The sequence below is a fragment of the Ictalurus furcatus genome, chromosome 23 (assembly GCF_023375685.1).
Source record: "Ictalurus furcatus strain D&B chromosome 23, Billie_1.0, whole genome shotgun sequence".
NCBI lineage: Eukaryota > Metazoa > Chordata > Actinopteri > Siluriformes > Ictaluridae > Ictalurus > Ictalurus furcatus.
The window spans coordinates 16,092,956-16,106,069 of NC_071277.1; the positions used below are offsets into that span (position 1 = coordinate 16,092,956).

At 39.3% G+C, this 13,114-nt stretch overlaps 2 protein-coding genes across 3 annotated transcripts in view; one reads left to right on the forward strand and one right to left on the reverse strand.

Moving 5' to 3' along the window:
• adam22 (ADAM metallopeptidase domain 22) overlaps positions 1-13,114 on the reverse strand; it is a 91,485-nt gene that overhangs the window by 31,762 nt on the left and 46,609 nt on the right. The window contains exons 8-11 of the mRNA XM_053611622.1: positions 1,436-1,505; positions 1,150-1,223; positions 627-701; positions 138-209 (exon numbers count right to left, since the gene is read on the reverse strand). Of these exons, the coding sequence (XP_053467597.1) occupies positions 138-209; positions 627-701; positions 1,150-1,223; positions 1,436-1,505 (291 nt within the window). The remainder of the gene's footprint in view (positions 1-137; positions 210-626; positions 702-1,149; positions 1,224-1,435; positions 1,506-13,114) is intronic.
• cldn12 (claudin 12) lies at positions 2,980-8,133 on the forward strand. 2 transcript variants are annotated; one of them, XM_053611629.1, is made up of 3 exons: positions 2,980-3,098; positions 4,865-5,168; positions 5,422-8,133. In XM_053611629.1, the coding sequence occupies exons 2-3, from the start codon at positions 4,892-4,894 to the stop codon at positions 6,186-6,188; spliced, it is 1,044 nt and encodes a 347-aa protein (XP_053467604.1). In that variant the 5' UTR covers positions 2,980-3,098; positions 4,865-4,891; the 3' UTR covers positions 6,189-8,133. The 2 variants fall into 2 exon arrangements, with proteins under 2 accessions (XP_053467604.1, XP_053467605.1); XM_053611630.1 differs by having other exon boundaries at positions 2,992-3,057.

Sequence of the window (13,114 nt, forward strand, 5' to 3'; positions counted from 1 at the left end):
GAAAAATAATCTTCAGGGTGGTAACATTAATGCCGCTTCACATCGGCTGGCATCACACCACCCCGTTGTTGATTATTTTCCTACAAATTGTTTTATTCTTTGCCTACAGTAATACAGCAGCATAACTTCATACTTACAAAATCTGCCATGTTCACTACAGACTTGGCGTAGTTGTTCGTCTGGCCAACTGACAGCCGATGCTTCTTGTACTGCAAGAAATGAACAACAGGATTTTAATTCACTACAGAGCTTCCCCAGGGGTTAGTTCTTGGTCCACTCTTGTTCTTCTCTGTATACTAAATCGCTAGGCACTGTGATCAGATCACATGACTGTTCCTACTACTGTGCCAGCGATGGCACTCATCTTGACTTTTTTTTTTTCTCCGTCCACCTCCTGACTCTTAGAGAAGACTAAATATCAGATTACATTTCTGAAACATTAGGTTTCCAAATGCTTGTACAAAGCATTGGTCTCTAGTCTTTGAAATTAAGAGCTTAATGACTTTCTTAATGAGTGCGTTGTATCTGTTTGCCTTCAGCCGCTTGCACGTTTTGTACATTTTGCACAGTTCTCTGGATAAGAACATCTGCTAAATGACTAATGTGAATGCAATTTGATATCTTACCATCAGGTGGTCATTGATAACCATCAGCTCGATATATTTAGTCTCATCCTCGACACTGTGGGAACTTTGCAACACCTGGAGACACGATGGTGATAAAAGACGATCAGCAAAAACAATCAGCTGAACACAATGTGATGACTGTACATTATATGTTGGCATGACACTTAATGAAATACAATCTTGTTGTCTATTGTTCTGTTGTCCTATACTTATTGTTTACATTCACCGGTTCTCCTTCCCTGGACCACTTTTGGTATGTAGTAACCACTGCATACCGGGAACACCCCACAAGACCTGCCGTTTTGGAGATGCTCTGACCCAGTCGTCTTGCCATCACAATTTGGCCCTTGCTAAAGTCACTCAGACCCTTACACTTGCCCATTTTTCCTGCTTCCAACACATCAACTTCGAGAACTGACTATCTATCTATCTATCTATCAATCCATCCATCCTTCCATCTGTCTGTCTTATTCACAGACACTGCATGGAAGAGAATGTCATATTTTGTACAAAGGAAGTTTACTTCTCTCTTTTTTCTCCTGTGTGCTGCTCCGGTGAAGAGTGGAGGACTCTGGAACGGCGACTCTGCAAGATCAACTTATCAAAACAGCAATACAATTAGGAGGAAGTAAATGAATTCACCATTTCATTCATAAAAATAAAATAACTTCAGTACAAAATTCATAACTGAAACATAAGAATATTATCCAAATGCCAGTGGACCTCATTTTGATTTAACAAACAAATGTTAATTGCAAATCGATGAAATGATATTACTAATTTGAGTGCCATGAAAGAAGTGGACTTACGAGGTGGGACGTAATCCCCTGGAGGCTGGAGGCCTGGAGATTTATAGATCATGTGCACTTGGACGTGCTCCTGCAGAGAGAATTGTGGGAGATAGAAGAGTTATGGATGTGCCAAAGTATGCATAATGAGAGTCAAACATGCACAAAGTGCATAGAAAGGATATAAAAAGTCTACACACCCTGTTAAAATGGCAGTTTTTGTGATGTAAAAAAAATGAAACCAATATAAAGGATGTCAGAAGTTTTCCCACCCTCAATGTGAAATTACAACGTATAAAAATTAAGTGAAAAACAATCAGAAACATTTTAGGGACAATAGGAAAAAAAAAACAACAACCTTACAATAACCTTGTTGCATAAGTGTGCACATGCTTTTATAATTGGGGGTGTGGCTGTGTTCAGAATGAACCAATCACATTCAATCTCATGTTCAAAATTACCATGAATTACCATACAGCTGTCATCAATGAAATTATTCTGATTAACCCCAAATAAAGACCAGCTGTTTCTGTAGGATTTACTTTACATCTTCTTGATTTCATCTGACTGCTGAAGCCATGGTCCACAAAGAGCTTACAAAGCATGTACAATATCTCGCTTTTTGAAAGCTATCGATCAGGACATTAGATGTACAATGGCACACCATAAAGACCATCATCATCAACAAATAGAGAAAATGAGGGTACCACAGTGACCACCAAGAACAGGACGTCCCTCCAAAATTTATAATGGACAAGACAAAATCTTACCAGGAAGGCTACCAAGAGACCTATGGCAACATTAAAGGAGCTGCAGGAATATCTGCAGGAAGTACTGATTACTCTGTGCATGTGACAACAATCTCTCATATTCTTCACATGTCTGGGGTATAGGGTAGGATGGCTAGACAGAAGCCCTTTCTCACAAAAAACTTCCAAGCTCAACTAAATCACCCCAAACCGTGTGCCAAAATGTATCTGATGAGACCTTTCCAAAGGTATAATAATTCCATAAATCCAAAAGGTATGTTTGGTGAAGCATGGTGGTGGCAGCATCATGCGACAGGGCTGCTTTTCTTCAGCCAGAACTGGGGCTTTTATCAAGGTGGATGGAATCATGAATAGCTATAAATAGTCAATTTTAGTGCAAAACCTTCAGGTGGTCTGCTAGTAAGCTGAAGATGATTAGGAATTTCACCTTTCAGTACGACAATGACCCAAAGCGTACATCCAAATCAACAAAGGAACGACTTAACCAAAAGAAGATCAGTGTTTTTGGATGACCCAACCAGAGCCCAGACCTGAATCCAACTAAACATCTGTGAGGTGACCTGAAGCAAGCTGTGCACAGGAGATGAACTCTGACACCAACAAGTTTCCATTTTACACATAAAATAAATGTTCTATCGAAAAAAAATACAACTTCAATAAATATCTAATACACTAACAACAAAAACCCAAACAAAAATACATCTTAAAATAATTAAAGCTAAATTACAGCACAGGAGTGTACTGCGTTACGTGTGCGTGTTTGAACGCGTGAACGCGCATGTGACGTCAGAAGGAGCCGCCTGTTCACGCGCCTCAGGAAGTCTTTCCTGGAGGAAACTCTGGAGTCGTTAACGACAAAACGCGGAAAAATGAGTAAATATTTCACTGAAATAGCCATATTCACACGTCCACAGGTAGGCTATCGTTTCCTTTTCGATATTCGTTCAAATACACGGAGTTAAGCAGACTTGAAAAGAACCGAAGAGCAACAGGTTGATAAGCTAGTTAGTTATGCTAGCTGTTTAGCTTGCAGTGTTAGCCACCAAGCAGCAGGTTAATATTCACCCAGATTTTTGGCTTCATGTGCGGCGAATACAGGATTAAAACAGCAGTTAGTATACAGTTTCTCAATATAAGTATTTCATAAATACTACAATACTTTCGAGATATAAAAATAAAAACCAAGCAGACGCTCCGTGTTTAGCTGAACTAGCTCGAGTTAACGGTTTCAGCTAACTACAGTAGTGCACATCTTCACCTAGAAACAAATCAGCTTTAAACTCATGGAGAAGTGTTCATCATTGTACATGTTTACTACTAAATATTTAGAAACACCTAGAAAATGTATATGTAATGTACAATTATAACGTGCTAATTATTTATTTTTTATTGCTATTATATACAGAAAGAGGAAGAAAACTAACTGCAAGATGGGATGTCCATGTTAAAGACAACTAGGAACTTAAATGCTAGGATGAAAAATAAACTTTAGTCTTCCTTAAATGGAAAAAAAATGTGTATGTGTATATATATATATATATATATATATATATATATATATATATATATATATATATATAAATTTGACATTGACACAAGATTTACAATTACATTTTCCATGTTTGACTTTATGGAAGTGGTATTTCCCAGGATGGATTATTACATTTTAAAAGAAAATTCATGGGGTGACATTACAATCGAAAGAATTGATAACATCTTTGAGATTAATATCTCAACTATCAACTTTGTGCCTGGTTTCAGCTGAAAAATAAACTCCATTCCTTCCCAAGGTTTTTAATTACGCTCGGGAAAAATCCTGGCTTAAACCGAAATGATTTTTTTTTTAAAAAAGGCAAGATTACAGGGATAAATATGTAAAATCTTTAAGTTCTTGAATGTTATTACAGATGCAAGGTGTGAAGAAACCAAGCCTTGTTCTGTGGTCTCTGAGGGCATTAATGACGTCCTGTGAAGTGTGTTGTTTCTGGCAGACGCTGATAACACAGCCCCTGAGAGATGTGTATTGTTTGGGGTTTAGTCACTGATACACATGCATTAGCTTTAATTGGAGGTTGAATAGAAGACCGAACAATGGTTCCTGTGAGTACTGTTAGTAATGTATAGACAAGAGTCCGTACAGGATTTCACAGAGGTTTATTTGATGTATTTTGTGATTGTTGTGGCTTTCCCCCCCAAAATTTTTGTGATGCAGCTTGCAGAGTTTTTTGTGCTTTTTTTTAAATAAAGGAAAACGACTTGAATTGGTGAAATCGCAATCGCACAAAATTGTCTTGCACGGTCTTTCACAGTGATGTTAAATGGTAAATGAGACATTTTAGCTGTAATCGCATACAATGCACGTGAATCGAAGATGGCTTTGGCTGAATGCTCGTTGTTATGACGTCACGTGACGCATCTTGGTCCAAATCTGCTGTAATTTAGAAAAAATGGCGAGCTCCTCCGAATATTATGGAGTTTGCTTGATTTTACGTTCATTTCTGCGATTGCAAAATCACAAAATCCTGGAGTGAATGGTAGAGAGATGAAATGCTGTATGATTAGGGATATGGTCATTAGTCATTAGGGTTATAGTCAGTATACTCCTATAGCCAAAATATCTCAGAAGCCTGATTTGCACTTCTTTAAATATTTTCAAACCTGCCCTTCTACTTGTTTTCAGGCTTAGTGCTAGAACTGTTTCTCCACCATGTCTTGCCGTGACATCCATGCCACGAACGCGTTTTCCTTCATCATCGCCCTGCTCTCGGTGGGTGGATTAGCCGTCGCTACAGTCATCCCTCAATGGAGGACAACACGTCTTATCACCTTTAACCTCAACGCCAAGAATGTTACAGTGTACGACGGACTGTGGACCAAATGTGTCCGGCGAGATGGATCCAGCGGGTGTTATTACTTTGACGCAGAGTGGTACTCCAGAGTAGACCAGCTGGATCTCAGGCTGCTGCAGTTCTGCTTGCCAACAGGTTGGTGTTTGTTGCTAGAAACGGCACGTGACGCTCACACTCCCAGAATTAGTTACTTTAAAACGTCTGTAAATTGTATCAAAACCTGTAGTAAGGGCTTGTCAATGTTTTCGGTGAAATTGCAGACTCTAACATGACATACATACCCCTTTAAAAGTTGCTTTAAATTTATTTACTGCTTTAAAAAAAAAAAACAGGATCCTGTACAGTTTAGTGTTTTCTATAGTGAAGTATGGATTCTTCTTTTCCACAGGTATGTTCTTCTCTGGCCTGGCTCTGCTGCTCATTCTCACAGGCATGTGCAAGACGGCATGTTGCTCAACAACCCCAGACGACATAAAGTCTAGCCGCTGCATTGTGAACAGCTCAGGGTGCCACCTGGTGGCTGGGATGTTCCTCTTGATAGGAGGTGCCATCGCTATGCCTCCATCCATCTGGTTCCTGTTCCACACACGTGAGTTGAACTCGCGCTACGCTGACATTTTCGCCACAGAGTTTGCAGCGTATGTGGCTATTGGCAGTGCCGGCGGCCTTGAGTTCGCCGCTCTGCTGATGTTCATGTGGTACTGCATGTGCAAAAAACTGCCCTCCCCCTTCTGGCTGCCCCTGCATGAGCTACCCGCCATGAGCAGCAGCGTTTCTGCTCAGCCACTAATGACCAACGGCCTGCCGTCTCCTGTGAACTACGCTCCTCAGAACTTCCCCCCTGCTGTTCTAGATGCTCCGGCTTTCGTGCAAGCCCCGGGATACCCACAGCCCATGCCAGGCCCACCTGTACCGCCTCAGGTATACATGGCCCAGATGTCAGTGGCTGATGGCTACAGGTCCGAAGCAGGAGCCTCGCAGGCTTATGGTTACGCCCCCTCGCAGAGTTACGCCCCCTCGCAGAGTTACGCCCCCTCACAGAGTTACGCTCCCTCTGTAAGCATTGCCCCTTCTCAGAGGTATGCTGGACATCGCTACTCCACACGATCACGTCACTCAGCAATTGAGATCGACATCCCCCTGCTGACAGAGTGACAGCGATAGAAATCCACTTTCAGTAGCTATACACTAAAAAACCGTCCTTCAGTACATGACTCATGATCACTAATCGGCAATGGACGTCCCACTGACCCAGGCCATGCAACTCTGCATACACAAAATGTCTTATTTGAATCACACTTATCATCAGACCAAGCAATGTTAATGAAAATAATCATGTGATTAAAAAATACACTTCCAGTAATCTCTGTGAGATAAATTAGGACCAATTTGCCACCTTTTAAGACGACAGAAAATCTGGTAATAGATAATAATGATCAAAAAAAATCATAAAATCATTAGCTAGCCACCTGGACAAATAAAATTGCCCAGTCCCATCTTTTGGTTGCCTGGAAACCTAATTGGTGCAATAATACAGACCAAGGATAATTAATGTGTTCATGGGGTTTTATATGAGGCTTTTTTCTTTCTTTCTTTCTTTATTGTTGTTAAACCTACTTATCCACCAGTCCACTACAAATAAGAAAAACCCAAATAGCCTACACATGAAATCTGCTTATCCCAGAAGCTATGGGTACTAATTTGTCCACCCCTGAAACAGATAATTAAAGGGACAATTATATTTTACAGTTCTTCGTTTACAAGATTGTCAATTTCTCAAGTTCACAAACTCACAGTATCCATCAATAATAATTCAAATTGAAGAAGTAATCTACTGTGGTCTAATATCTGTAAGTTGTTCAAAATAGAATAATGTTTAAGAATGAATTTTCCTATACATCATGTACAGAGGCGAATACTGATAATCTCCCGGAATATTAGTATTCACTTCATGTTAATTTAGATAATAATAGTTTCAGTTGTTTTCATCCACCTTTCTGGAATTGAACCAAGAACAGGTTTTATGTTGAAAATGTTCACTTTTTTTTTTTGATTTTTCTACTGTCTAGTAGACATTTGAAACGGACATTTTCACCTGAACAGAACATAAGGGTTAATGTGAGGATGTCTGCTACAATTTTGCCTGTGACCCAAATGAGGTGGATGCTGTCAGTCTGGTCAGCTGTGCTGAGAGACGACGCTTCCTGCATCTTTGGATGAGACTTTTCCCCCCTCATGGTTTACAAAAAAAAAACACACTGATTGCACGTGCACTGTAAATGGTCAACGTCACTAAACAAAAAGCGCTGACACTGTAGCTGAAACAAAACAGTCAGCTGCTTCACTACACTGTATTTTGCACTTAATTCACACTCACTTTTAAACGAACACTGATATTAACACACAATGCTTTATAGACACTACAAACACTGCTCATGGTGTTGATCTGCCTTTGTTAAATGGTAATGCCATTACATCAGGGTTCTTCAGGACTTCTCAAGCCTTTTTTAAATTATTTTATAGGGAACTAAAAACTGATAAAGGGCAGCTGTTCTATTCCTGTTACATTGTGTTGTGCAGTGAGGGACAGAGGATCATTTCCCCTGTTTGTCTTTTTAAGCTTAACGAAGCATCACATTCATTTCTTTATGTTTTATACTAATACTGAAGGATTAAAACGTTATTCAGATATGAAGTGCTCTTTTTAAGTGTGCCACCTTTTTATACATTTGTGATTTTAATTATTTTTCTTTCTTTCTTTCTTTTTAACATCTTATTTTTGTTTTGTATTTTTACATTTCTGAATTTTAAAGAATATCCAGGGCTGAGGGATCAGCTTAGTGAATGCTATGTTGTTATGATGACTAACATCTTCATGTTAAGATGCATTCTGATGTTTAATAAGAAAAAAAATTGTAGGTGCAATTTTAATGTTTTGTTTTTAGAACTAATCTTTTTTTATTTTTTATAAAATGCCCATTCCTCCGAGCATAGATTACTAATGTCTAAACTTAATAAAAAAAAACAAAACCAAAAAACACTGTTTAAAAGAATCAACTGAATGATTTCTGAATGTGTATATTTTTACAAAATCACATTTCGTAAAGAAAAAATGTTTGAACATTTTGAAACTTGGAACAGTTAGTATTAGGATAAACCATATTCAAATTGCAAAGAAAAAAAAGATTGCTGCTCACTGATTTGGAATAGAGGACTAAATTTCCTCTTTTTTGACAAGGGGATGAGGCAGGGTTACAGACAGCTGAAAGGAATATTCAGTCTCATGGGGTAGAAACCATAGTAAACCTAAACCAACAAACGTGTGTATGAATGTACTGGCAGCTCAAATTTAGTGTTGATTTCCTCTTTCAGAGTACAGTAACAAAAACAGCCTGTTAAATTTGTTTTAGAACCACACATATGATATAAGGGGACTACATCTATAAAAATGGGAAATTTATTATTATTATTTTTAAATACAAGAAAAGTGCACCATATGGATCTTTTACCCGCTCTTAAACGTTGTTCTATATGTATTACATTTAGATTACTTTTTTTTTTTTTTTTGTTATTCCTAATGTAGTGGTACGGAATAATACAAGCCACTGATGGTATACTGAGACCTGACAATAAAGTGGCTGACTGCCCCGCTGGCACCCCACCGTGATCTATTACAGGAGAACAAAACCTGTTTATGCTGCTTGTGTGCTATGAATTAGAAATACGACACACAAAATATGGCAGCATAACTGTTACATAATTCCCTAAAGATTTTTGTCATGTTCGTAATGTGTATTTGCAAAGGTCACTACGTTAATAGCATACAGCTCTTAAATAAGAGTGTCGCCCTCTCGTACGCTCAGTAGAGACTCGTCCCTTGATAATGAGCTTACAGCCTGGAGAAGCTACACCTCGGCGAAAACCAGAATCTGTAATAGACATTCTGGCTTTAATATGTGTTTTCATATTAACACAGCTGAGACTGTTGGATTAAATGTGCTATGGGTATGTGAGACTGTTTTCATTGTGTAAAATGCCTCTTGGCCAGTGACTCATTTGTTTGGTTCACTATTTTGACTCATTTTGACACAAAGCCATGGATGCTAACATTTACTCACTGCTAATTGAAAGTCACAACAGATGTCTGATCGCTTTGCCTCACTTAAGGGAAATACTGATGTTTAAAAACTACACAATGGAACAGAGAACATAATTCCCCCCTCGTTCACTAGCATCACGCTGGGTTTCTACCCCTTCCCCCTCCATCACGCACTCCCACAAGAGGGGGAAATTCTGTAAAGGATTAGGGGTCTAAAGGCAGATGGTCTCTCAGATGGTTTGGTGTAGAAATGAGATGGGGTGTGTACATGTGTGAAGACAAAGAAGGGGCAGGATATGAGGGCATGAGTGAGTGCATGTGATGAGGGGGTAGGTTATGAGGGATAAGGGTGAATGTATGTGTACGTGTGAAGAGGGGGTAGTGTTTGATTGAGGGTGTGTATCAGCTTGTTCTCTCTAGGGAACTGGCTCATGAATAAGAAGCAGGTTGGGGAATGGCATGTGCTTCCCATAATCCCCCATGCATGAACCGATGACCCTACATGAGAGAGCAGGATAGACATAAAAGGGAAGAAAGACAGATTGGAGAAAAGGGGGTAGAAAAAGGAACAAGTAAACAAAAGTAAAGATAGGGGGAAATGGAAGAGACCATATTTTAAATGTGCCTATGCAAAGCGTAAAAGCTTATACACACATTCAGATACACTCGCGCACACACACAGTCTGTGCTTCAGATGTGTGGTACTGAGGAGACAAAGACTAAAAGGTGTGTGCTTCCTGACTGGTTGGTGTTTGTATGGATGACAGAGAAAACGTGTGTGCGAGAGAGAATGAGCAAGTATGGCTAGTCCTGCACGTTCTACCTGGCTCTCTCTAGAGGCAATGCTGTAACAGGGACATAGCTTTTTTGAGCAGAAACAGCAACAGTGGCATCATGTCTGTCAAACTGCAGACATAACAAAAAAGGAGTCTAAAAAAACCTCCAGTGCAAAACACAGGCCAAAAAATAAACCTAAAGGTCATGAACAGACGAGTCCAAACTAGTGAAAACGGCACGTTATAAACAGACGAGTCCAAACTAGTGAAAACGGCACGTTATAAACAGACGAGTCCAAACTAGTGAAAACAGCACATGTTATAAACAGATGAGGCAAAACACCACATAATATAAACAGACATGTATAAACGAATCAAAACACCACATTAATAAACCAACATGTATAAACGAGTCAAAACACCACATAATATAAACAGATAAGTATAAACGAGTCAAAACACCATGTAATATAAACAAATGAGTCCAAAAGAGACAAAACACCACATAATATAAGCAGATAAGTATAAACGAGTCAAAACATCACATAATATAAACAGACGAGTCAAAACACCACATAATATAAAAAACTAGTCAAAGCACCACATAATATAAACAAGCGAGCCCAAACTAGTCAAAGCACCACATAATATAAACAAGCGAGCCCAAACTAGTCAAAGCATCACATAATATACACAAGCGAGCCCAAACGAGTCAAAGCACCACATAATATAAAAAAATGAGTCAAAGCATCACATAATATAAACAAGCGAGCCCAAATGAGTCAAAGCACCACATAATATAAAAAAATGAGTCAAAGCATCACATAATATAAACAAGCGAGCCCAAACGAGTCAAAGCATCACATAATATAAACAAGCGAGCCCAAACTAGTCAAAGCATCACATAATATAAACAAGCGAGCCCAAACTAGTCAAAGCATCACATAATATAAAAAAATGAGTCAAAGCACCACATAATATAAACAAGCGAGCCCAAATGAGTCAAAGCATCACATAATATAAACAAGCGAGCCCAAATGAGTCAAAGCACCACATAATATAAAAAAATGAGTCAAAGCATCACATAATATAAACAAGCGAGCCCAAACGAGTCAAAGCATCACATAATATAAACAAGCGAGCCCAAACTAGTCAAAGCATCACATAATATAAACAAGCGAGCCCAAACTAGTCAAAGCATCACATAATATAAAAAAATGAGTCAAAGCACCACATAATATAAACAAGCGAGCCCAAATGAGTCAAAGCACCACATAATATAAACAAGCGAGCCCAAACTAGTCAAAGCATCACATAATATAAACAAGCGAGTCCAAACAAGTCAAAACACCACATATTAATAAACAGATGAGTCAAAACACCACGTTAATAAACAGACTAGTGCAAACTAGTAAACAGAAGACATTTTGTATCTGATTTTACGGTGGCTGCACATTAAGCACAGGTACAAGATGCTTTTGGCTTCGGGCATCCTCTGCAGCGTCCCACACTGAGACACAGTATGGTGGCCAAAGAGGGACACATTTCTACTGCAGCACTGCGGATGACAGATGCATGAGCCATATGGCCAAGTGGGTTGAATTCGTCTCTATGGATTACTGTCACGTCTGAACTCGTCACATCACTGCATCACCTAGTCATGAGGTGACGGGGTCAGTGCTAATGGTCAACAAAACCACACAGGAAATGGCTCAGAGAAGCTGGGTCATCTTTAGGGGCAGTAAGTGTGGTGGTGAGGTCACTGCATGACTGCTTTTATTACTGACCTCCTTTATGGTGGGAAGACAGAAGTGGCGTTCTTAAGAAAAGAATGGTGGATAAAGTTCTGACTCCTCCAAACTCATGCCTAAATGAGAGCTAGGAGAATGGACTGTAATTCTTCAAGTTTGTCTGTAACAGCATACTTACTTTAGTCTCTAATTAGGAAAAGAAGGAAGGTTACCATGAGCATCATTACATCCTTCTGAGTGAGTGCTGAGTTTATCGAAATGTTTTGTAGGTTCTAAGTCCTACACAATGTGAGTTACAGAGGGAAACCTCCTAGAGCCTTCAGAGAATGTCCAGAGAAGAGGAACTCTGGGAAATACAATTTCTACATCTCAAATTTTTTGTTTCTTTTAACTTGCATGTTGTATTTCATCTCTGTAGTAATAGTTTCCTTTCATTGTTAACATTTGGCATCCAAGTGTTAAAATCTTACATGGAAAATGATCAAATCAGGATTTTCTTCATCATGGTATTGGGTAGGTCTTTAGGATCTGGACAGAAGGACTTACGCATCCAGTTATCCACCAACATAATTAGAAATTGGTGGCACAGTGGCACAGCAGGTAGAGTTACGGTCTCATAGCTCCAGGATCACTGGAACTGAGCTCAAGTTACTGTCTGTGAAGAGTCTCACATGTTCTCCGTGTGGGTTTCATCCACATTCTCTGGTTTCCTCCCACCTCCCAGAAACATGCCGGTAGGAGGAATGGCTACTCTGGATTGCCCCTAGGAATGAATGTTTATGTGCCTGGTGCTCTGAGATCCCATTCAGGATGCATTACCACCTATTATCACACCCACTGTTAACAAGACAGTCTTCGGACCCATCATCAGTCTGACCAGGGTAAAGAGCTTGATGAATGATTAAAGAAATTGAAAGTGACATCAAACAAAACAGCACAACACTCATGGAGAGACTACAGGGTGTCCCGAAAGTCTCCATACATAGGGGAAATTAACACTTTTTAGCAAAATGTCTTCCAAAATACTTAGTTTATATTATTTCATACTCAGTTTGTGTGTGTATATATATATATATACATACATACATACAGATAGCCTTTAAGGACGCCTTTGACAAAAGAAAAACGTATTGAAATCATCCTCACGGCTGGATCGGGAAGCTGTCGCAAGGTTGCGTTGGACTTCAACAGGAAACATGGTGAGCACATCACACACGACACTGCTGCCAAACTTATTAACAAATTCAAAAAGACTGGAAGTGTTGCGGACCGACTGAGAAGTGGACGTCCACGAACACCCACTGACGAAAGCACAACAGATGTGTTTCTGGCATAAATAGTCCTTTATGTATCGAGAGTTTTGGGACACCCTGTAGATCTCCCTCACCTTTTTCCATGTTCCATGTTATACTTATGTGCTTTTTTATCAGAATTTCCAAATTCTGGATATAATTC